Source organism: Apis cerana, linkage group LG14 (genome assembly GCF_029169275.1).
Source record: "Apis cerana isolate GH-2021 linkage group LG14, AcerK_1.0, whole genome shotgun sequence".
Classification (NCBI taxonomy): domain Eukaryota; kingdom Metazoa; phylum Arthropoda; class Insecta; order Hymenoptera; family Apidae; genus Apis; species Apis cerana.
Genome location: NC_083865.1, coordinates 4,558,212 through 4,581,389, shown reverse-complemented (window position 1 = coordinate 4,581,389; position 23,178 = coordinate 4,558,212). Strand labels below are relative to the sequence as shown.

The window sequence follows — 23,178 nt, the reverse complement described above, 5'->3', positions numbered from 1 at the left end:
ATATATCAAATAAAATTGTATATTGTATTATATATATTAATATTAAATAATTTTTTTTACAAAGATTCTTTAAATTATTTTTTTCTTCAACACAAAATATAAAATTATAAATTATATAATAAAAATACAATGTTTATTAATCTTAAATATTTTTTATTATTTTTTCATATAGTGAAATTTAGTTTTTAAATTTTATAATAATACATATACATATTTAACAAACTTTTTTTTATCATTATTATACTAATTTTTTTATCATGTATATATAAAATACATGATATCCAATTCTATTTCATATTTTATATAATTTTTATTTTAAATTATTTTAAGTTTAACACAAATTTAACTAACTGTAAATATACTATGTTTTAATAGTTTTTATAGTAAAATTTTATTTTACTATGTAAATATATAAGTATAAGAATAGTGAGAGTATTATTAATATGTTGTTCCTCTATATTGATAAGTTCCATAATTATCTCCTCCTCCATAATTTTGGGCTAAATTACTTTGACTATAAGTTCTCTGTGTATATCCATATCCTGTATTCTGATTAGTTGAATTATTTTGCTTCATATTGCTATAGCTACTGTAATCTGAATTTGAATAACTGTTTGAAGTAGATTGATAAGAATTTCCTCCACGACCACCTACACCACCTCTTCCTCTTGTAGAACCTCTTCCTCTAGTATCATTGATACCTCGTCTACCATTATTTCTATCATTAGTTATAAATCGTTTGCCACCTTTCATAAGATAAATAAATGAGTTAGAAGAAAAATTATTTAAATATTACATGAAAATATTTTAAGAACATACTTCTACTTCCGTAAGTTCCTGATTTAGCTAATTCTGCCATTTCAGTAAGTCGTGGATTTATATTTTGCCCTGCTTCTCTTAATACTTCTATTAAATCTCCTGCATGTTTCATGTTATGACTTGTGAAGAATGCATAGGCGGTACCGGTTTGTCTTCTTCGTCCGGTACGACCAATTCTATGTATATAATCTTCTGATGATGATGGATAATCAAAGTTTATCACATATTTAACATCATCCACATCTATGACAAAATAATTAAAAAATATTAGAACTTTACTAATATTTATAATTATGTTCACATTGTTTATAATAATCATCACCCCATTTGTTGATTGTGTCAAGTTCACAGAATGATCTTCAAACTTGCGAAAAGTAATTATATGGAATGCTTAAGATTAAATATATAAAATGATTTCAAATATATTAAATTATCATATATTATATAATTTTTAAAACTTTTAATTCTTATTGAGATGAAATAAAATCCCCTGATTTTCACTTAAACGTAAAATTTGTCTAAGTCAGGTTTGAAAACCACCCACCTTTTAGTTGGAAATTCCATTTCAAAATCAGCAAAAACAGCCCCATTTACTTTTAAATGTAGAGCTATTCAGTTGGTTTCATAATGTATGATGGCCTAGAGATTAGACAGACACAGCGGTGGTGTCTGGTTTGGGATAAAGGCAGCATTTTAGGTTTAAGCCTGAATGCATTAACCTTTTTAGATTTTAAATAACAATTTTAACAATTAGAGGCACTAGAAAACACTTGAGAATAATTTGATATTATAATAATAAAGTAAGTAGAAAAGATAAAAAAATAAATCTGATATTATTAAAGATAAATCTAATATTAGTATATATAATAAAATGTAAAAAGATTTTAAAAATCTATAATAATTAAAAATTTATGATAATTATTTATTAAAAATATTTTGAAAGCAATTACTATATAAATTATAAAATAAAATTAAATAATTATATTAAATTCTTTAATTCTGTATTCAAAACACATTTGTAGAAATATATAATATTATGTAAGAATTTTTAATTTGAAAATATATTTTTTAAGTATTTTGACATAGTTATCGATATAATACAAGCAAAGAAAAATAAAACATTCACTGTGTCTGCCCAATACTGGCAGTACACCGCGTTCACTTAGGGTACTCTGTGCCTCTGAAAAAAAAAGCAGACAGTCTTAGTGGTAGCTTGTGTGCATCTCTTTAGAACCCTTTATATAAATTTTATTATTAAAAAAATATAATTTAAATATTTACACTTATAAATCTTAAATATTTTATTAATTATAAAAAAAATACAAACCTGTTTAAAATATATAATACCATAAAATATGAAAATAAAGTAAAAATTGAGTTTAATCTATATACATTATCAGGGCTCTGCTATAAAAAAATTTTAATAAATCACACATTGCTACATACACAGCTGTCCACTGGTCTCATTAATAACGCATCACTGGCTAATCCAATAAGTGTTGCCAATTCCCATATTTACCTGATTCTTGAATGATCTAGACACTGTAAATTAAAAAATGATACATACCTAAACCTCTAGCAGCTACATCTGTTGCAACTAAAATAGGGGCTCTTCCACTTTTAAATTCTTGTAATACATGATCTCTTTCTTGTTGATTTTTATCACCATGAATACTTAGTGCTTGCCATCCATCTCGTCTAATATTTCTTGTAATATCATCTACTTTTCGTTTTGTTTCAACAAAAATGATTGTTTTATTTTCTTTTTCATTTCCTATTTCTTGAAGTAATCTATATAATTTTAAATCTTTTTCGAATTCCTGACAAACATCCACAATTTGAATAATATTATGATTAGCTGATAAAGTCAGAGAACCAATATTAAGATGCATATAATCAGATAAAAAGTCTTCAGCTAATGCCCGAACTTCTTTAGGCCAAGTAGCCGACCACATTAAAACTTGTCTATCAGGTCGAATTTGTTCAATTATTTTTCTTATTTGAGGTTCAAAACCCATATCTAACATTCTATCAGCTTCATCTAATACTAAATATGTGCATCTAAAATTAAAATATCATATGTTAAAATGATATAAATTAATATGATAAATATTAAAAATGTTTATTTTAATATTATTAAATATTATAATTATTTTACCTGCGTAAATTTGTAGTTCCTCTTTCTAAGAAATCAATAAGTCTACCTGGTGTTGCAATACATATTTCAACACCTCGTTCTAGATCATGTGCTTGTGGACCTTTGGGTGCACCACCAAAGATGCAAGTATTTCTTACACCTGCTGCTTCTCCAAAACAATTAGCTACTTCCTGAATTTGTTGAGCTAATTCTCTTGTAGGAGCTAAGATTAAAGCAATTGGACCATCTCCATTACTAAGTCGTGGTTGATGTATGATATGTACAATTGCAGGTAAAACATACTAAAATATATAAAAAATAAAATTAACATAAAATATCTTAATAATAGAATCAATTTATATAAATTCATTAAAACCTAATTTATATATTATAGATTTATATATTCTAATATCTAATAAAAAAAACGTCTTTACATTTTTTACAAATTAAAAATTAATGTATCTTTAATCTGGCTCACTCCTAGTGTTTTTCCAGAGCCAGTTTGAGCAATGGCAACTAGATCTCTGCCACTAAGTGCAATAGGCCATCCTTGTGCCTGAATTGCTGTAGGTTGAGAATATCCTTGTTTATGTATTTCTTCCAAAACATAAGGTGGAAAATTTCCTTCTTCAAAATATTGTATAGGATTAGGTATATTATCACCTTTTATAGTTATTTCTGCATTTTCTCGAAATTGGCATACTTCTTCTTTTGATCTAATATAAAGTTTATTAAATTACATTGAAATATTTTAATTAACAAAAAAGAAAATTATGAAAAATAAAATTTTTACCTGCTTCTAACTGTAGGATGCTCTATATAAAAATCTTTGCGTAAAGGTTCTAAAGATCTTACATCCCAATTGATTTTTCTAAGGGCCCCTCCAGGTTGTTTATTTTTTATAATACCTCTAAGAGTGTTAGTAGTACCTCTACCACGTATACCAAATCTATTGATACTACTTCCACGAATATTATCATTTCCTCTATTGCTGCCTCTACCACCACCACCTCTACGACCTCTATTATGATCTCTATCTCGATTGAACCTGAATATATAATATATCATATAAAAATATAAAATCATATAAAATAATTATATATAAATTATTATTATTATTATTATTATATTATAAATTATTAATAGTCAATATCTTAACGAATAAATGTTAAATTTAATTTTTACTATAATTTACATTTCTTAATATATTTATTTATTTAAAAAAAATGAAATATATTTATATAAAGATAAAATATTTCTTCGATATTTTTCTTCTTTAATTCGGAATTATTTTTTTACAGATATAATAATTTATATATATGATAATATCAATGTATATAAAAATGTATAAAAATAAATACAACTATTTTTTTTATCATAAATTTTAATTATTGATTACCATTATTTGCAATACAATTCGGTACTATTTATTTGAAAACAAATATTTAGACATTTCTATTCAAAATATAAATATGAATAATTTGATACATTGAAACATTTATCATATAATTTTAAATTAGATTATTACATTATACTTACATTTGGAAATTGAAATATCTTCAATTAACAAGCAACAGTTTATTCTGCTTTACGGTCACTTTTGGAAACACCAATCGATAATTTAGTAGTAGCGAATATTAGGAACAATCAATATTCTTATGAGAAAAATTGTATTAAGCTTACACGCTTCAAAGTTTTTTTAATACTAAAAATGCAATTATATGAATAAAATGTAATTGTTTTCTTTAAACATGCCGGTAAATCCGGCAGATCAAATTGACAAGTGAACTTCCGAAAGTAGTTCCGTATAAACTGTTTCCATGACAGCATTCGCGTAGTAATACGTAAAAAAAAAAAAAAAATAAAATAAAATAAAACAAAATATATAAAATATAAAATATTTAAATTTAGAAGAAATATTATTAGACATGATATAAATGAAAATAAATTTTTTTCCACGAAATCTAAATTTAATTCAAAACATTTTAAATGTGATTTATGAAATAATGTAAATACAATTCATAATTTATTATATAAAAAATTAATTTTATTTTTGATATTAAATATATTTCTATGATAATAATCAAATCAAATAAAATTTTAATTCAAATAAAATAGAAATAGAAAATAATAAATAAAAAAGAAAGTTAAATTATCAAAATTGAATATACCGCGATTTATTGATTAGTGTATTTTAAAAAAATGACATTAAAGTCAAGTTCATATACAAGATTGCCAACATACGGGAATAAAATGGTAATAATGTATTAGAAGGAGAAAACAATACCATGTGATTTTGTTAAGCAAATCATCAGTGCAGTGAGCCTTTCGTTACGTGTAATAGTGTTTTATTCTTTTATCTGTTCATGCATTACTTGTTAACTTCATTTTTGTCTACGATTTATAGTACAATTGTAAATATATAAAAAAAGTTTAATGACATTCAATGTTTTATTATTAAATTAAATTTAAAATGTCATCAAAGACAACACAGGTAATTTTATATACTTATACACATATAATTAAAAAATCATAAATTATAATTTTATTATATATATGTTATAAATTGTATTACTAATATTGAACCTATGAAAAATTTTTTTTAAATTTTTTCTATTTTTAATTTTTATTTTATTTTCAAATTTAAAGTAATTATAAATAATATTTTATTTTTTAAATTTACAAAAAAGTAATGTATTTTTAAATATTTATATTAAATATGAAATATTTATTTTAGATCTCTGATACACTTAGAATTCTTCATTTGCCACCAGAACTTTCTGATGAACGACGTAATGAATTATTTAAAAAATATGGTGCTGTTAAAACACAAACTTTAAGACTATCTAAAAAGTATACTATAACTTTTGCAAAATTTCAATCACAAGAAATAGCTACAGAAGCATTACTACGTTTGCATCAATTAAATGTCAAAGGTCAATATTTGACAGTTGAATTTGCTAAAAAATCTATATCAATAGATAAAACAGAAGATAATATTGATAATGATAAACTTATTAAAGAAGAAAATAAGAAAGAATATATAAATAAATCCAATTTTCAAGCATTTTTACAAAAATTAAATAGTTGGACTATGAATCAGGTTTTTACTCAACCACCTCCACCAAATATTCAATACAAATATTCAGCACCAACAAAAGGCACTTTAATAAGAATATGCATACAATTATTAAAAGAACCAGCATTTTATACACAGGTATATTAATTAAAATATAGTTTAATATGATATTTTGATAATTTGATATTTAATATATTTTTTATTTTTATAAAATTTTTTATATTTATGTATATAATTTCTTATATTTGTTAGGTTTTACATCTAATGAATAGAATGAATTTGCCACCTCCTTTTGAAGAATTAGAATCAGAATTTCCAGCACTTAAAGAAGTTTATAATATAGAAAAATATAAAGATATATTTTTAAAAGAAAATTTATATGATAAAGAAAATGAAGGTAATAATATTTATAATTTTTTTTCATTTTTATTTTTAAATTTTATATTTTCTATAATTATAATAAATAATATATTCAATAGATATTTGTAATGAGGAATCAGATGAAGAAGAATCTGAAATAGAATCAAACGAAGAAGACAATACAAAATCTATAGAAATTATACCTGTTAAAAGAAAACGTCGGCAACATATAAAACGCTTGAAAATTCCAAAATTTATTAATCCTAGTAAACATATAACATCTTCAAGTTCTACACAAAAGATTGTAAAACCAGCAGATATGTTTGAGCCAATACAACGTGGGGAAACAAAAAATCTTAAAATTGAACTGAAAATGGTAGATAAATTATTGAATATATCAAATAAAGAAGAAAATACTGATTTTAAAAGTCATAATACTCCAGATAGTGGTTTTGGATTAATGTTTCCAATTTCTAAAAATCTTGATACTATAGAAAATAGTGAAATCACTGAAAATATTAATCAAAAAATAATTACATCTAATGAATTAGCAAATAATAGAATTTCAGCTAATGGTAAGAATTTTTCCAGTTATTTTATTTAGTTAATGTATTTCTAACAAAATATTATATTTCGTCTAAAATATCAAAAGAAAATATTTAGTATACTATATACTAAATAAATATTTATTCATATGATTAAATATTTTATTTTATTATATATATTATAGATCAGAGATTGCTTCCTGTATTTAAAAATTATCATCCTGGGAAGCCATCAAATCGTTTATATATAAAAAATCTTGCAAAACAAGTTGAAGAAAAAGATCTCCATTTTATTTATCGAAAATATATAATACCTGAATTAAAAGCAGAATTTGAGTAAGTATCTTTAATTAAGACATTTTTTATATAGAATTTTTTGTGAATATATTTATCATAATTATTTATATAAAAAATTATTTATTTATTTATTTATTTATTTTTTTAGATATGATGTGCGACTTATGCAAGAGGGTAGAATGAAAGGTCAAGCATTTATTACATTGCAAAATGTAGAACAAGCACAATTAGCTCTTGATGAAACAAATGGTTTCATTTTAAAGGACAAGCCTATGGTTGTACAGTTTGCTAAAATAGCAAAAAATTAATAAGAATATTAGAATATTAGAATATTTTCTTTAATATATTCTATATATGTATTATGTTATTTATAAACAATATTTTAATAAAAAAAATTTTTTTACACTTCCTAATAAATTTACATTATATGTAATATTATATCTATTTACGGAAACTTTAATCGTATGCAATAATATGGATCTTAGAATCAATGCGGTGAAATGATTAAATTCAATACTTTTTATACAAAAGAATAAAAAATTTATATAAAAATTTATTCTTTTGTTATTAATAAATCATATTTATTAATTTAATAATATTTTGACATATTAATACTAATAAATACTTTAATTTAATTTATACAAAAACTTTTGTAGATATATGAAACAAAATCTCGCTTGAGTTACTTAGTGGCATGTCATAGCCGCGTCAGCGGAGATCGGCGCCCGCCTGGCATACAGTAATTCGAAGACTTTCCACTAGAGTGCTATGTTTTGAGTTGTTCGATCTGTATCGTGTACGTTAAGCGTTTGGTTCACCGATCACCGCTGAGTTGTAACCGTATGTGTTGTCGCCGTCATTCTATTGCCGTCCCTCATTTCCGTCGTCGATCTCGCACACGTTGACACGTCCTTTGTATTGCCATGGACGTCAGCTTGCTATTTCAGCATTCGCAATATGCATTACCTGTGGGTATCGTGCTTATATGTGCGATTCTCGTTTTCGTCTTTGGTTTCAAGAAGGCTGAACAACCACCTTTTGCACAGCTTTCGGTAGGCTCCGACGTGGACCGGAAATTTACCAATAAGAAACGTATCAAGATCAAAGAAAAGGTTAGCACGATACAAGTAAATGATTTAAATGGTATATCTTTCTTTTTTTTTTTTTTCGAATTAATTAACAATAAAAATCTAACAATGTATACTGTTCACCCTCCATATGGTTGCTTATTTGTTGCGAATATTTATACACGCATACATGATTCATAATCAGCTGGTATAACTGTTTTAAAAGATTCGTTATTGTTTTTATCATTGCATAGAATACAATTTAATTATGTGCATATTATCCTATTTAAAGACTTTTTTTTATAAATTTAATTTATTTATTGTAATACATATATTTTTTATTTATAATTTTGAAGTTTTATAATATAATATAATTATATTTTTAAAATCTTAAAAATTTGTTATTCTATGTTTCATTTATTATTCATTGATATTATTTATAATACGTATATTATAGAAATCTGCTAATGGTCAAATTGTAATTGAAAAGACAAGTCCTATTAAAAAAAGTATATCAACAAAGACAGAAGTTTCAAAAAAAGTTGTATCTAAACCAAATGATACTGAAGGAAAATTAAAGGAACGAAAACAAGAAGATAATAAAATTTCTATAACAAAGAAAGATAAAGATCAAGTTCTTATAAAAGTTGGTAAAGAAAACAAAATTGAACAAGTAAAAAATAAAAAGAATTTAAAAAACTTATTTCAAGAGAAACCAATAGACTTTGATGAAGGTAAGGTTTAATTGAATTATTTTTAGAATTGTATAACACTAAAAAAATATTAATTTTATATTTAAAATATAGGTGATTGGGAACAAGCTTATTCCAAAAAAGATAAAAAAAATAAAAAAAAAGAGGAAGAATCTCCTTCAAAGAAAAACAAAAAGAATACTAAGAAGATTGATTTAATTAATGAAGAAGTAATTAAACAAAAGGTTTCAGAAAAAGTAGAAATTAAAGATAAAATTATAAAGGAAACAGAAAATAAAGAATTAAAAGAGAAAGATAAAAAAGATGTGATACTTACACCTATTTCCAATGAGGAAATATCTAAAGAAAAAGAACAGCAAAAAGAAGAACAATCTAAGGTATTTTTCAAGTGTATTTATATTTATTTTAAATATTTTTAATATTATTACATATATTTTTTGTATTTTTTTTATTTAAGAATGAAAAAATAGAAAAAGAAGAAAAAAAAAGTGGAAAATCAAAGAAAGGAAAAAAAATTTCTGAAAATGAAAATATCCCTATAATGATTGTATCTACACCAAAAGTAGATAATAAAATCCAAGAACAAAGGACAAAAAAGAAGGATGACAATATAGAAAAAGAACTAGATAATTTTGAAGAAAAAAATCCTAATGTTATGCAAACACAAGAAAAAAGTGGTCCTGTGTTTGATGAATTAGGAGGTAATTTAATATATTATAATTATATTTTTATATTATCATATATTATATAATTCTTATCATAAATTATATAATCTCACATTTCAAGAATAAAAAATTTACATGTATCTTAAATATATTTTAGATATCTGGACAGAAGCCAAACCTCAAAAGAAAAGTAAAAAGAAAGCTCGTAAAGATAATTGAAAAAGATTAAATATGATAAAAATTATGTTCCTTGTGAAGAGGAATAGAGTAAGAATCCTGCTTGGTCCAAACGACATATGTCATTTCGGACTCATCAGGTGTGTTTTAAGTGACTTACCAATTAACCACCTGACCAAATTGTTCCTTTCCCTTGTATATAATGCCAATTGGACTAGGTTGTTCGATTAATTCATATATTTCATAGACTTCATATCTACAGGGGCACTTTGTATAGAAAAAAAAAGATTATTGATTTTTTAACATACTGAATGTTTTAATGAAGCTGTATTTGTATTTACATTTGATGGAAGAGGCATAAGTCATAGTTTTCATTATAAAATAATTATTTTTATAGATTCTATTCTTTTAAGAATTATCTCATATATGTCTATATTTTACTAGATATATATTAGTATATATTTATAAATTTCATAACCATAAATTATTAATAAATTGTACTTATGTCTTTTATATTTCATCAAGAAGTCTTAAAAAGAATCTTCATTAGATTAATGTGTTTGCATCCACGTTATTAACATTTTGATTATTTATCTTTTATAATTAATTTAAATATTATAGATACAAATGGTTGAAAACTTAAAAAAATATATCATATTCCAAAACAAACAAAATAATAATAAAGTGCAGGACAATCTCTTCTGAGAAAAGTTTATATTACTGATGTACCGTGTCTTTTTCAATATATTAAGAGAAATATTTTCTTATATTTGATAACGAGTAATTTATTGCAACATATAGATCTAAAATTATATACTTTGTAATAATAAACTGTATTTTATTAGTAAAAGTACATCAGTAATGAATTATAAAGATTACATATTTATATAAGAATATACAAATATGTGACAAAATTTGTGCCAAGTTAATAAAAAAAAAAATGAGATATAATGAAAATCATTATACAATTATGTATAACTAATTCAAACCAAATAATTATAATTTAGATATATTAATTTTATCTATTTTTTTCCATATAGTAAATAATAATATATATTTTCATTTTTGGATTTTTGAATTTACATATTTTATTTATATAAATACATATATATATTATTAAAAATATAAAAAAATATGTAATTTATATTTAAAAATATTTTTAAAATTAATTTTATTGATTATATTACATTATATGATAATAATTGTATTCTGACTTTCAAAGTATCTTATAATATATACTTAATAAAAACGAAGCTTTTTAAAAATTTTATGAAAATATTTCAATAATTTGAACAAATTTTTATAAATGAATGATCAAACGTGGATCAAATAATTAAAGATTTTATGTTGATTTTTAATTTTTTACGAACAATCTAATCCAACCGTTCATATTTTATGCCATGTATAAAATATAGTGAGTATATTGATTATATTTTAAAAGTTATCTCTTAATAGTCTTTTTAATTAATGTAATAACGATTATTATAATCGTTAATATCTATATTATGTATAGAATATTATGTATAAAAGTGCAAGAGTTTTAAACTCTACAAGGACAGTAATGTCTTCAAAAAAAAATTTAGATATTAAGAATTTAAAAAAACAGTAAAATTGAATATACTATACTCAGAGTTTTTTGGCTTCTATTTTCTAAAAAAAAAAAAAAAAAATAAAAAGAGAAAAATTCAAATTGAAAAGTGATGTTAATTACATAATCTTATTGCAAATAAATGCATAATAATTAATATGAAAGATACGTTATAATATCATTTGCTCGAAAAAATTTATTAATTAATGTTGTATGTTAATATGTAAAATATCAATAATTAGTAACAAGATAAAAAAAAGAATATTTAGGATGTATGGCGAATGAAATATTGTGATAAATATACTGTATACCTGAACGTTACATGAACGTTGTAAAATAGTACCATCAAATATTATCGTTTATAGCTTTTACTTATAAAAAGAAAATGAAAAAATATTTAAATAGCTATTCATATTTTGTATTTTTATTCTTAATATATTTTCACAAAATATTCGTTGCTTGTAACATTTGCAACATATGTCATCAATAATTTTAATATTTTACATACCTTATGAAAATTCTTTGTTACAACATATTGATACTCAAAAGAAAAAGGAGTTTCTTCATGAATACAACTTTCGAACGAGCTTCAATTCTATATATATATATAGAATTCTTTCTATATATATATATATATATATATATATATAAAACAATGAATCATTATTGCTACGTAAAGTTAAATGAAATAGACAGTCCCTTATATTGAGTATTTCTATTCCGTGCCAAAAGTATATACTTTACAAGGGTAACTGTTTTTTTTTTTAATAATTTTTCGTAATAAAATTAAGAATAATTTTTTAATTACTTATTATTACTTATAAATGCTAAGCAAGGCATTCAAAATAGATCATCTAAACAATCTAAAAAAAAATCTATTACAATAATTATATTGAATTAAAAAAGAATATAATCTGATATCAATAGTTTTTTATAAATAAAGAAATAGAGAAGATAGAAAGATTCAATTTTTAAAAAATTTTTTTATTTCTAATGAAATTTTTTGAAACATAATCTATAAAAATTATTTAAAATCTTCAGAGATCAACTATTATCGAAATAATTTTTCAAGAAATTGTTTTTCAATAATTTATTTATTTATACATATTTGATACACATATTTAATGTATAATTATTTCGATTTGAATAACGGTATAATTTAATATAATTTTTTAAATAAATTAAATTAGCGTAAATTTTATTTTTATTTTATTTTTTTAATTTATTATTTTAATTTTATTTTTATTGCATTATATTTGCAATATTTTTATATTGCAAATTTTCAATGACTTAATAACAACATTAATCATAAGGTGCGAGTTAAAATAATCTATTACAAATAGAATAAAATATGATTTCATTTAAAAAAAAAAAAGCAAAGTTGATTGAGAGTCTGCATTAATTATTGTGTTAATTTTCATTTGAAAAATGACTCTATTTCTCTATTTAAAAAATAACTTATCATCAGGTTGACAAGTCATTTATCTTTCATATTTTTTTTTATTACCAAGACGTAATATTATTACCATAGTTTTGTTTTAAATTCGTCAATATTGTATATTGTTTTTATTTTTTATTCTTTAATTTTGAAATAATAGTCTGTGTTTTTTTATAATTTTATTCTTCTGTAGTTATTCCTTTTTAGTTATTATAATAAATTGTTGTATCTACTCAATTATAATTAAAGTAAATCGTAAAAAAAATGTAAAAATCGTCCTAAAAGCATTATGATCAGTGTTGGAATATGTAATGATTTTTCTCATCAGTACAAATTGTTCCATTTTATTGCTTAAACATATAAATAGTACTAAAGAACAATGGAAATATTTTAAATCTATATTTTGTTTCTATTATATCTATAAATATAAATATCATTTAAATAATTACATATATCCTATTCAGAATGTTAACTACATTGATACATGAAAAACATATATTTAAGTGAAAAATTAGTTGTCAGAAATTGAATTTAATTAATTATAATTATATTACTACGAATAAAAATATAATGTTACTATTCAACGCTGGTCGTAAGAAATATTTATATAATGTATAATCATTGATGTACTTAAGTTTAATAATCGAAACAAAATTTGAGCAGCTGCCGAAATCATGCGGTAGATATTTAAATATTATCATATTTTTGTATCTAATATTCTTCGAATCACTAACTCGCATGATACAATGATAAAGAGACAAAATTAATTTTTGATTAACGAACCTGATAATTAGAAGAATATTTAAATGTGTATTAATAAAAGGATATTATATTTTGAATAACATTTATATGCACTTTACTCGTGTCTATCGAATAATTATAAATATCGATGTAAAAATCACTATAAAACTTGTTATTTCAAAATTTTAATAAAAAAAAAAAGAATTGCACACAAAATTAAATATTGACGATATAAGGATGTCGATAAAATTTAAATTTAAATTAAAATTTAATTGTACTGATTATAATTAAAAAAATATTATTGCAATTGTACATATGTATATTAAACAGTAATGTTCTATATATATTCTTATTGTATAAAATATAGTAGCTTAAAAAAGATAGTGATTGAATAACATTATCTGTATAAGTATGTATAAGATTGTAGAGTATTGTTGGTGATCAGTGTCCAATGAAATTAAAATATAATACTTTATTTAGCATAATATTTTTTATTATAACAAAACTATAGTTTGATATAATAATTGATATTTTACTTAAATTTAGTTTGAAATAACTGAAATATTTTTTGTTATAAACGTTTTTTTTTATATAATCATCATCAAAATAAAAATATAGATAGAAATTTTGAAACTTTAGTGGCCTAATATTTACAATATTATTAAAATAATAGTGAATAGAACTCTGATCATAATTAAGATGAATGAAACTAAATAAAATATAGATAAATTTAGAATATTACTTGAAACAAAAATATCATGGTTATATACGATGTATTTTATTCACCAAAAGTGTTATTGTAGCTATTGATATTATCTATATATCTATATAAATATATTTGTGTAAAATGTATGTACTTCAGTCAGTTTAAATATTATTATTATACTAGCGTATGACTCAATGTTGAGATAAAAAATCGATATAATGGAGTTTTCTTTTAAAATCAATAGAAAAAATATAATTCAAAAGGAATGTTCTGTTTCCATAGATGCATATTTCTATTTGAATTATATAATTATTACAAACTTCGAAATTTTTTTAAATGTAAAAATTTTAAAATTTTTAAACTATATTAAAATCGAGGAATAGATTTAAATAAAGAAACAGAATATTTTTCCTTTTATGATTGATTTTTGGTTGCGACATTTTTTAGATAAAAGAAAAAAAAGAATGGATCATAAAATAAAAAGACACAAAAAGAAATAAATGAAATGAGGAATAAAAATTATATTTTTCCAACATTTAGTTGCAACCATTTACTGCGCCTGCCCGTTAATTATCGTTATGTTGTTTTATATATATTTAATTGTCATTACAATGTTTAAATATTGTAAGACAGATCAGTTTATTCCATGTTTTGAGGGACCACAGAATATAGATAAATAATAAACGTACATAACTCTTCGTTTTCATTTTGCATCAATTAATCCTTAATTCTTTTTTAATTTTCACTTTCTACATAAATTATTTACATATAAGCATAAATAGCATCTATTTAATATTATTAAAATACATACATCTCATATTTATTATATTTTACTTTAATAATTATATATTAATATACAATAATATAAAAAGAATTTATTCAAATTTACTTTCGTAACAAATAAATTTTAATTCGTGATAAATATTTTCGGAATTTATAACATGTATTAATTTTTGTTACCTTTTACGTTTATTTTCGAAATCCTTTTTTAGTATATTTACTGCATTTTCTTTTAAATGGTTTAACAGGCTTTGAATTGTTCTCATTATTCTCTAGCTTGTCTTTATTATTTTTTCTTCCTAAATCATTAGCCATAGATTTCATTCTTTTGTTTCTAATTAACAGTCTACTATTTTTTCTAGTATTTTTAATTTTTATTCTCTTTTTTCTCTTGCGTTTCTTTTTACGATCCATATTGGCTATTATTGCTTCAGTATCAGCGGATATTTTTATTTTCGGTTGTTGAACCGTCACATTTATTCTTACATATAAATCATATATGACATCACCACAAAATTCACCAAGGCAATATTCTTCTCCACATTCATTACATATTTTTACGCTACTCTCAATCATACCAGCACGATTTTTACTACGTCTAATGGGACTTATAATTGATCGTCGTTCTTTAGCAATTGTTTTTGCTTCCAGTTTTCCCATTTCCACCTAAGAAAAGAGAAATAAAAAAAAGACATGAAATAAAATAACTACTACTTTATTAAATATAAGATTTATAAATAAATATAAATAATTATATTAAGCTAAAGATAAATTAAAGCTAATTAAAAGTTAATTTCTCACAAAATATAAGATCTGAATGAAATTACCAATCTAGAGAACATTTCTTCATCTTGTCGATTTTTTGGTCTAATAGGTGTTAACATTCTCCAATCAATAGCAACTTGTTGTAATTCGTGAAGATTTAAATCTTTCATATCTGGAGGTATTGGATTTCCGTAATTCCATTCTTTTCCAAATACTTTCAACTCTTTTTTAGTTGGTTTCCAAGAAAATTCTTTGTCACGCACTTTTGCATCTTCTTTTTTTACCTATTATTGTAATTGTTACTAAATTGTTATTAAATAAGAAAGTATTAAATACAATAATCATTTTTATTTAAAATATTCTTTGTTCAATTTAATGAGTATTTGGAATTTTTTGTTAATTTTATATAATTGTAGTTGAATTAAATTATTCATATTATTTAAACCTTTTCTGGTTTAATTTTAAATTCAGGACAATTCTCCAGAAGTCGACGGAACTCTTCTTGAGAATTACAAATTGCTTTACTTAGATCAGGTAATAAATTTGCATCCTTCTTATCTTCCTTTAAAAGATCGTCCAATTGGAAGGCCATTATTTATATCTGCAATCCAAGAATAATATTCAGATTTTTATTTTCATTTTCCAAAACATAAATTATTATTCTTTCCTTATTTTATGTAGTTTATACAATCTCACTTTCTACAAAAATAAAATAAAAGTAACAAAAATGTGCACAAAAACGCGGCATTTGATTCTTGTTAATAGATTTCTGATGCAACGGGAGAGATTAGACATCTCTCGGAATTCCATTCCATTTGCTTCATTAAAAGGCCCTAAAAAATAAACATATTTAAGATACTAATATATTAAAGCATATAACAAGCATATAACATAAAGTATATACATTTTTCAAGGTAGATAATTTGGATAAAATTTCTTGTCCGCACCAGATATTAGAATTTCCATTTTGTAATTCTTTAATATTTTCAATATCATTAATATGAGTGTTTAATCGAATTTTATCATTATGTTCACATTTATTTTCTTCAATAATGATTCTTCCATTTTTATCGGTTCGTAATGGTATAATAGTAGAATTCAAACTATCCATCGAAAGATCTGCATCGTAGGTAGCAATTTTTACTTTTGATTTATTTAATGTTCGAATTTTCGATTTAGTGTTTATAAATTTTCTTCTATCAGGAGATGGTGATCTATGAAAGAATTGATTATTCATTATAAAATTCTTAATATAAAAAATTAGAAAAAAATCAATCAAATACCTAGAGCGTTCATCGCTAGATTCGATTTGACGTCTTCTCATTCGTAATCGACGTTGATAATGAGGATCTTTTTCACTCTGCGTGCGATAACGAGTTCCTGGTCTAAAAAATATTTTATTTAATTATCATTATAATTCATTAAAAATATTTAATATAATGTTATTAAAAATTACCTATTAGCATTCCATTGTGGTCTAGATTCAATAGTTCTTCTGGGCATAGATTTTGATCGAGGGAAAGTTTTCACGATAATATCTTCTGGCAAATCAATGTTAGTGGACCTTTCAAATTAACAAGTAAATCTTGCATATAACAATTAATAATATGTAAATATTTCATCATAATTATAGCATGAAATAGTTGCATGTTTATAAACATTCAAATATAATGCAAATAAATATAACTTGCAATAATAAATAATGTATATCCGTGTAAATAAATATAAAATAAAAAAAACAATTAAATAAATTATATAATTAAAATTATATAATTTAAAATATGCAAAAAATAAAATTTCAAACGACAAACGAAATGAAATAATAATTACCGCTTCTATTTGCAAGACAGAAGAATAATATCCTCTACGATTCTTCAACTTTTGAAGTGATTCAATGCATCATATTTTGACTCACTTTTCAATATCCCTTTTACTAGCATTTGTTGCATCCTTATGGTCCTTCACAGAGATATCCTTAATGGTGCAGTTCTGCATTTTCTCCAGAAAATCTTGAGAATCATTCTCTACATCTGTTTGTGTACCAAAATCTCGACCATTTGTAATCCTATACTTGCTTGGTGTGAGCAATCTGTTTTCTACGATCACTGGTGGAATTTTGAAAGAATTTGAAGTAAAATTCGAATTTCCTATGTTCTGTATAAGACTGTTCAAGCCTACAGATAAATTTGTGTTAGAATTATTTTCTAGTTGTCTTGGTGTTGGAGTTAACACTAAATTAACTAATTGCAAATTCGCTTTATTGAGTAATTCTGAATCTTCGAGTCGACCACTTAGTACAATCGCCACATCTTTACTGACAGGAACTTGAACAGCTTTTATATTATTCTGTTCCAATTCTTCTAATATATTATTATTATCATTGTTATCGGTAAATATTTCATTATTATTATTATTATTATTATTATTATTATTATTGAAATTATTATTTTCTTTTTCATTTAAAATTTCTTGTTTAATTTTTTTATCTTTAACATCATCATTATTAATAGTTAGATTTTGTTGATTTGCATTTAGATAATTTTCATTAAACTGATTTTCATTTAAAGTATTAGATTCAGAACTTCTAGAGGATATAATAGAATTTTCTTCATTAGTTTTTTCGCTTTTACGTCGAAATTTTTTTTGTTCTTTTGCCAAACGTTCTGCTGCTTCTAAAACTTCACGCATTGCTTCGGCTTGTCTTAATTTAGCCGCTTCTCGTTCTTTTAGTCTTTTTTGTTCTTCTTCGAATCTATAGTAAAAATAATCAGATTGAGCAATTAAATTCGCACAATAAACATAGATTATTATAATTTATTATAAAAAAATAAATTCAATTTATTTGTACCTTTCTTTCTCTCTTTCTCTTTCTCGTTTGATTCGTTCTTCTTCTAATCGTTCTTCTCTCAATCTTTGTTCTTTTTCTTCTTTTTTCTGTCGATCTTTCTCTTCAAGTTGCTTTTTAATCGCATTCTGAAGTTCTAGAGCTTTCTGTCTCTTTGCTTCTCTTTCTTGAAGAATATTAGTATCAACAGGAATATTTTGACCACGAAGATAAGTTTTATTATCAGATCCAATTGAGCCAACTGTCGAGCAATCTGAACTGCTTGCACTCTCGTGATTAATAACTAAAACCTTTTTAAAAACCAATAAAAATATTACAAATTTTGAGTGAAAAAAATGAATAATATTAAAACAATTCATAAAAATAAAGAATATAACTTTTTTTCACGTTAATTAAAATTAATTCTAATTATTAAATAGAATTACAAAGTATTTCTGATAATCATACTTGACTCGAATGTCCTAATCTTGACAACCAAGAAGGTGGTGGTGGATCTCCTCGCGAAGTCTCTTGACCCCAGACACTACCCCACCTTGGCCTGTTAAGTTCTCCTATTCTACCATCAGATAATCTCCTTGATGGTGGTAATGAACTCTCAGGTGTTGTTTGATAAGGATTTTGCCACATCTTTTCGGCCATTTCCGTTCCTGATGGCTTGCAATCAGGTAAAAATGCTAAAATAAAGAAAAAATTTTAATATAATTGATTAAAAATTTCAATTTAAAAAATATCATATCAATTTTAATAATTATATCTATTTTCATGTTAAATTTTAATATTGTATATATTATTTTTTATTACATAAATGATATAAATGATTAAATATAAATGATTATATTTAAATTTTATAATTATAATATTTTAAATATTGCACTATATTTATTTATATATCATATATTTCAAAATTTTTTAAATTTTATATTATATTAACTTACTTCCTTTCACTGATGCAGGTGCCTCTACAGAATCACTGGCATAGCCGGAAGTCTCTCCTTCGCGTTCTTCAGCTTGCAGACCATAACGATTATTTTTTGAATTTTCACAACGATCGTATAGTCGTTGAGGTTTTTTGGAATTGTAATGCAATCTTTCTATAGCGAAATCTCGTTGTTGATCCTAGAATACAAAATAATCAATTTTTATCGATTCAACGAAAGCTAAAAAAAGAAAGAAAAGAGCTCGCGTGACAAAAGGGTAATATTCTATTTTTGCATCAATTTGTAAATCATGTTTAACATGTACATTTATTTATACTGAAGATTGGATATGATTACTGTACCAGTATGAGACAGGAACGATAAAGCAGAACAGAATTCTGTGTCGATTTATAAGATTTATAGTGCTTCTTATTTAGAAATGGATTTCACATTAAGATGAACAATTGTTTTGCCTTTATTGAATTTCATTATTTAAAATAGACAATCTTTTTAAAAGAAAAAGAAAGTAAAATTTTTTTTAATATTTTAAATATAGTTATAATTTCTTTATAATTATTATAATTAATAATTAATTCTAATTAAAAATATTACAAATATTTTGATCAAAGTCTATAAATGTAGTCAATATATTAAATATAATTGCTTTGATATTATATGTATACCCTATATTCAGTATGAAAATTAGGGTATGTAAATAGTATGTAATTTAAATATTAAGAAATCTGGTCATGCTATATAAGAGCTAATCAAGAGGTGAGTGAACTTTAGTTGGAAGAATCGATTTACCAGACTGTCTTACTTTTGCTTTCCCCTCACGAATAATAAGAATAGTTTACAACACAATCTCAAAGTAGCAATTAAAAGTATATATTCATTTATTATTCTGTCATCAGATAAAAGAAATTTCTTTTAAAAGACTTTTAAAAGAAATTACACACGTTGAATATTCAAAAATAATCGATCATATAATAGGATATGTATCATAAAAAATTCATTTAGGAAATAATTACTATTATTCTAAATTTTTTTATAATCGAATTTCGATAATTTGAATCTTAGAAAAAAATTAAAATCTTTTCGCGGAAGGGATAAATAAAGTTTTAATCTTAAAAGTTTGAATTGCCGAGATTTGAGTATATGAGTATAGAGTATAGAGTATATGAGTATATTGAGTATATAGAATATTTATAAATATTTATAAAAAATATTTAAAATATAATCTCGTTACTTTCAGGAAATTTTAATTTAAAAATTAAAAGAAATTGCCATATATTTTTTTCACAAAAAATATTTTAGAAATCATTCTCTTGATCTGTGCATGACTATTTAAAGCGTACTGTGTAGACAAACCTGACAAAGATATTGCTGTTGATCCTTGTTATAAATTGGTGGTAAACTTGGACTTCTGTGCCTGATTTGCGATGCTTCCGTTTGCTCGTGTAAATTTATCAAGCTACCACCATTGCAATCCAGATATTTTACATTTGTGCCGCTGTTTCCGGAACTTTCAGTTCCCAAACTCTTCAAGCTGATGGTACTTCCGTAATGTCCACTAGCACGGAAAGGTTTCGAGGGTGACTGCTTGTCTTTCGTTTCCATTAAGGACATTCTTGTGCCATCCGGATAGGTTCTGCGTTATACATTTTATTAATATATTATGGCATAAAAGCAACTTGATTTATAATCGAGATGTAATTCTTTTATTGAAAACATTTAGTGTTATTTATCTAATGAATTTTGGTTAAATAAATTCTGTCTTATAAATTCAAGCATTAATATATTTTTGAATTGTTTAATTATTTTTCAACTTTTTGAAAAACAGATAATTTTTATTGCAGAATTTATATATACATTATTATTTATATATGTAGAATTTAATTTTATGTAAAATGTAATGTATAATTTATATTGACTTATATATTGATCTATTTTATTTAATATTCGAATATTAGTAAAAAAATGATCAATTGCAAAATAGATATTTATTTGGATATATAATTTCTTAATTCTATACCAATATTTTTTATAATATTATTAAGTATGCTTATTATCTTAAACTATAAATTTTATAAAATTTCGAATAAAATTTATTTTATTACTTTAATATTAGAAATATTAATATAATAACAAAAATTAGTAATTTTTTTTAAAACAATAAAATTTTTTCATAAATTTTTAATATTGATTTAATTATTTCAACTAATTTATAGTATGTATATAGATGTTAATGTTTTTTATAAAAGATTTATTTAAAAAAATGATATAAAATTTTATTATTAATTATTTGCTTATGATTTGCATAATTTATTTCAATTTATTCTATAATATCTTATATTTAAATCTTATATTTAATACTTCGAATTAAAAAAACTGAAATTTATCGTGATCATACTTTTTATACTATTTTTATATACTTACCGGATGTTGGTGCGGATATTAACATTATTTTTCAGAAGACCCCAACTTCCGCCAAGACGTGCCATTTCTTCTATAGTATTCATATTAATTTTTCATTCAACATTATTATATATAATAATGCCTATTTTATATTTAATTTAATAATAATTTAATATGTATATTAATATTTTATATAACATCATTTTAAAACAATTATTCATTTGAATTTAATATATTTTTAATACAAAACATAACTATGCTTTATGCTATATTTCACATATATTATTAATTCTAATATTATTATTCTAGATTTTATTTTGATAGTTTGGATTATTTTCAACAAATATTACAAATATTTTATATATTTGTCAAAATTGTTGATTTTTGGATTATAAAATGATTGGAATTCCATAGTTACCTCTCTCTTTCGCCCATTGGATCCTTTTTTGTTCCACTAATGATGTTCTCCCAATCATTATTGGCGCGCGACACGATTTGTGCGAAAAGAAATTTGTACGATCGGTAATGACAATATAATCAAGTACGCAGAAAAATAAAAGAAAAATAATCTACATCAATCAATATTTATTTAATCACGCGACAATTTTACCTATTCAGCTGTTTTCTTCAAATGAACATCATACACCAACGAATCAACGATCTTCCGATGCGACACAACTTCCGGCGCGAATGTCGAGTTTGAATGTCAAAAGATGTTACACGAGTTCATCGCAGGTCGTGTCAATATTTGAGACTGCGGTAGGGCTGCAAGACTATACAAGGTTTGCCTGATACATACACACACATGTAGCTTATATTAAATACGAAAGGAACGCGCGGTCGCGATTCGATCGCAAGGTACGTTTCTATGGGAACAATCGTAAATCAACCATGGAACCTCCTGTATTACTGTCAGGGTCGATAATATTGACCAGACATGCGAGATAAGGGATAATGACCTCTAACGTTTGTTTGACGGTCAAAGATCACATCTTCGACAGTAATATATATTATCTTCGATATAGGATCACTAAAAATATATAAAACATTTGCAATGAATAAAGATTTAAATATAATTATAATAGTAGATAATAATAATAATGTAAAACAAAAGATGCAAC

At 23.4% G+C, this 23,178-nt stretch overlaps 5 protein-coding genes and 1 long non-coding RNA gene across 8 annotated transcripts; 3 read left to right on the top strand and 3 right to left on the bottom strand.

Annotated features, from left to right (window-relative positions):
• Positions 1 to 132: 132 nt before the first annotated feature.
• LOC108003178 (uncharacterized) lies at positions 133 to 4,832 on the bottom strand. The gene is made up of 7 exons (XM_017065307.3): positions 4,496 to 4,832; positions 3,750 to 4,004; positions 3,435 to 3,672; positions 2,978 to 3,258; positions 2,387 to 2,880; positions 820 to 1,062; positions 133 to 746 (listed from the first exon to the last, which is right to left on the bottom strand). Coding segments are annotated over exons 1-7 (1,821 nt in total). The 5' UTR covers positions 4,498 to 4,832; the 3' UTR covers positions 133 to 438.
• A 346-nt stretch (positions 4,833 to 5,178) lies between these two features.
• LOC108003162 (RNA-binding region-containing protein 3) lies at positions 5,179 to 7,654 on the top strand. Its single transcript, XM_017065290.3, has 6 exons — positions 5,179 to 5,450; positions 5,694 to 6,173; positions 6,288 to 6,432; positions 6,515 to 6,970; positions 7,126 to 7,276; positions 7,386 to 7,654. The coding sequence occupies exons 1-6, from the start codon at positions 5,430 to 5,432 to the stop codon at positions 7,543 to 7,545; spliced, it is 1,413 nt and encodes a 470-aa protein (XP_016920779.1). The 5' UTR covers positions 5,179 to 5,429; the 3' UTR covers positions 7,546 to 7,654.
• A 135-nt stretch (positions 7,655 to 7,789) lies between these two features.
• On the bottom strand, positions 7,790 to 23,178 carry LOC108003181 (uncharacterized). The gene is made up of 4 exons (XM_062085285.1): positions 22,668 to 23,178; positions 16,323 to 16,478; positions 15,940 to 16,161; positions 7,790 to 15,778 (listed from the first exon to the last, which is right to left on the bottom strand). The coding sequence occupies exons 2-4, from the start codon at positions 16,467 to 16,469 to the stop codon at positions 15,302 to 15,304; spliced, it is 846 nt and encodes a 281-aa protein (XP_061941269.1). The 5' UTR covers positions 16,470 to 16,478; positions 22,668 to 23,178; the 3' UTR covers positions 7,790 to 15,301.
• On the top strand, positions 8,161 to 11,543 carry LOC108003180 (DNA ligase 1-like). Its single transcript, XM_062085284.1, has 5 exons — positions 8,161 to 8,349; positions 8,762 to 9,038; positions 9,111 to 9,394; positions 9,475 to 9,718; positions 9,840 to 11,543. Exons 1-5 carry the CDS (start codon positions 8,161 to 8,163, stop codon positions 9,899 to 9,901), a joined length of 1,056 nt encoding a protein of 351 aa, XP_061941268.1. The 3' UTR covers positions 9,902 to 11,543.
• LOC108003182 (uncharacterized protein DDB_G0284459) lies at positions 16,574 to 22,672 on the bottom strand. Of its 3 annotated transcripts, XM_062085275.1 has the most exons (11): positions 22,476 to 22,672; positions 22,079 to 22,148; positions 21,011 to 21,290; positions 19,658 to 19,838; positions 19,170 to 19,396; positions 18,726 to 19,012; positions 17,793 to 18,629; positions 17,334 to 17,441; positions 17,161 to 17,262; positions 16,782 to 17,091; positions 16,574 to 16,710 (listed from the first exon to the last, which is right to left on the bottom strand). In XM_062085275.1, exons 1-11 carry the CDS (start codon positions 22,531 to 22,533, stop codon positions 16,636 to 16,638), a joined length of 2,535 nt encoding a protein of 844 aa, XP_061941259.1. In that variant the 5' UTR covers positions 22,534 to 22,672; the 3' UTR covers positions 16,574 to 16,635. The 3 variants fall into 3 exon arrangements, with proteins under 3 accessions (XP_061941259.1, XP_028525191.2, XP_061941260.1); XM_028669390.2 differs by having other exon boundaries at positions 16,782 to 17,262; XM_062085276.1 differs by lacking the exon at positions 22,079 to 22,148.
• LOC133667344 (uncharacterized) lies at positions 18,172 to 20,313 on the top strand. Its single transcript, XR_009832755.1, has 3 exons — positions 18,172 to 18,266; positions 19,202 to 19,387; positions 19,676 to 20,313. It is a non-coding gene; the product is annotated as an uncharacterized LOC133667344 (long non-coding RNA).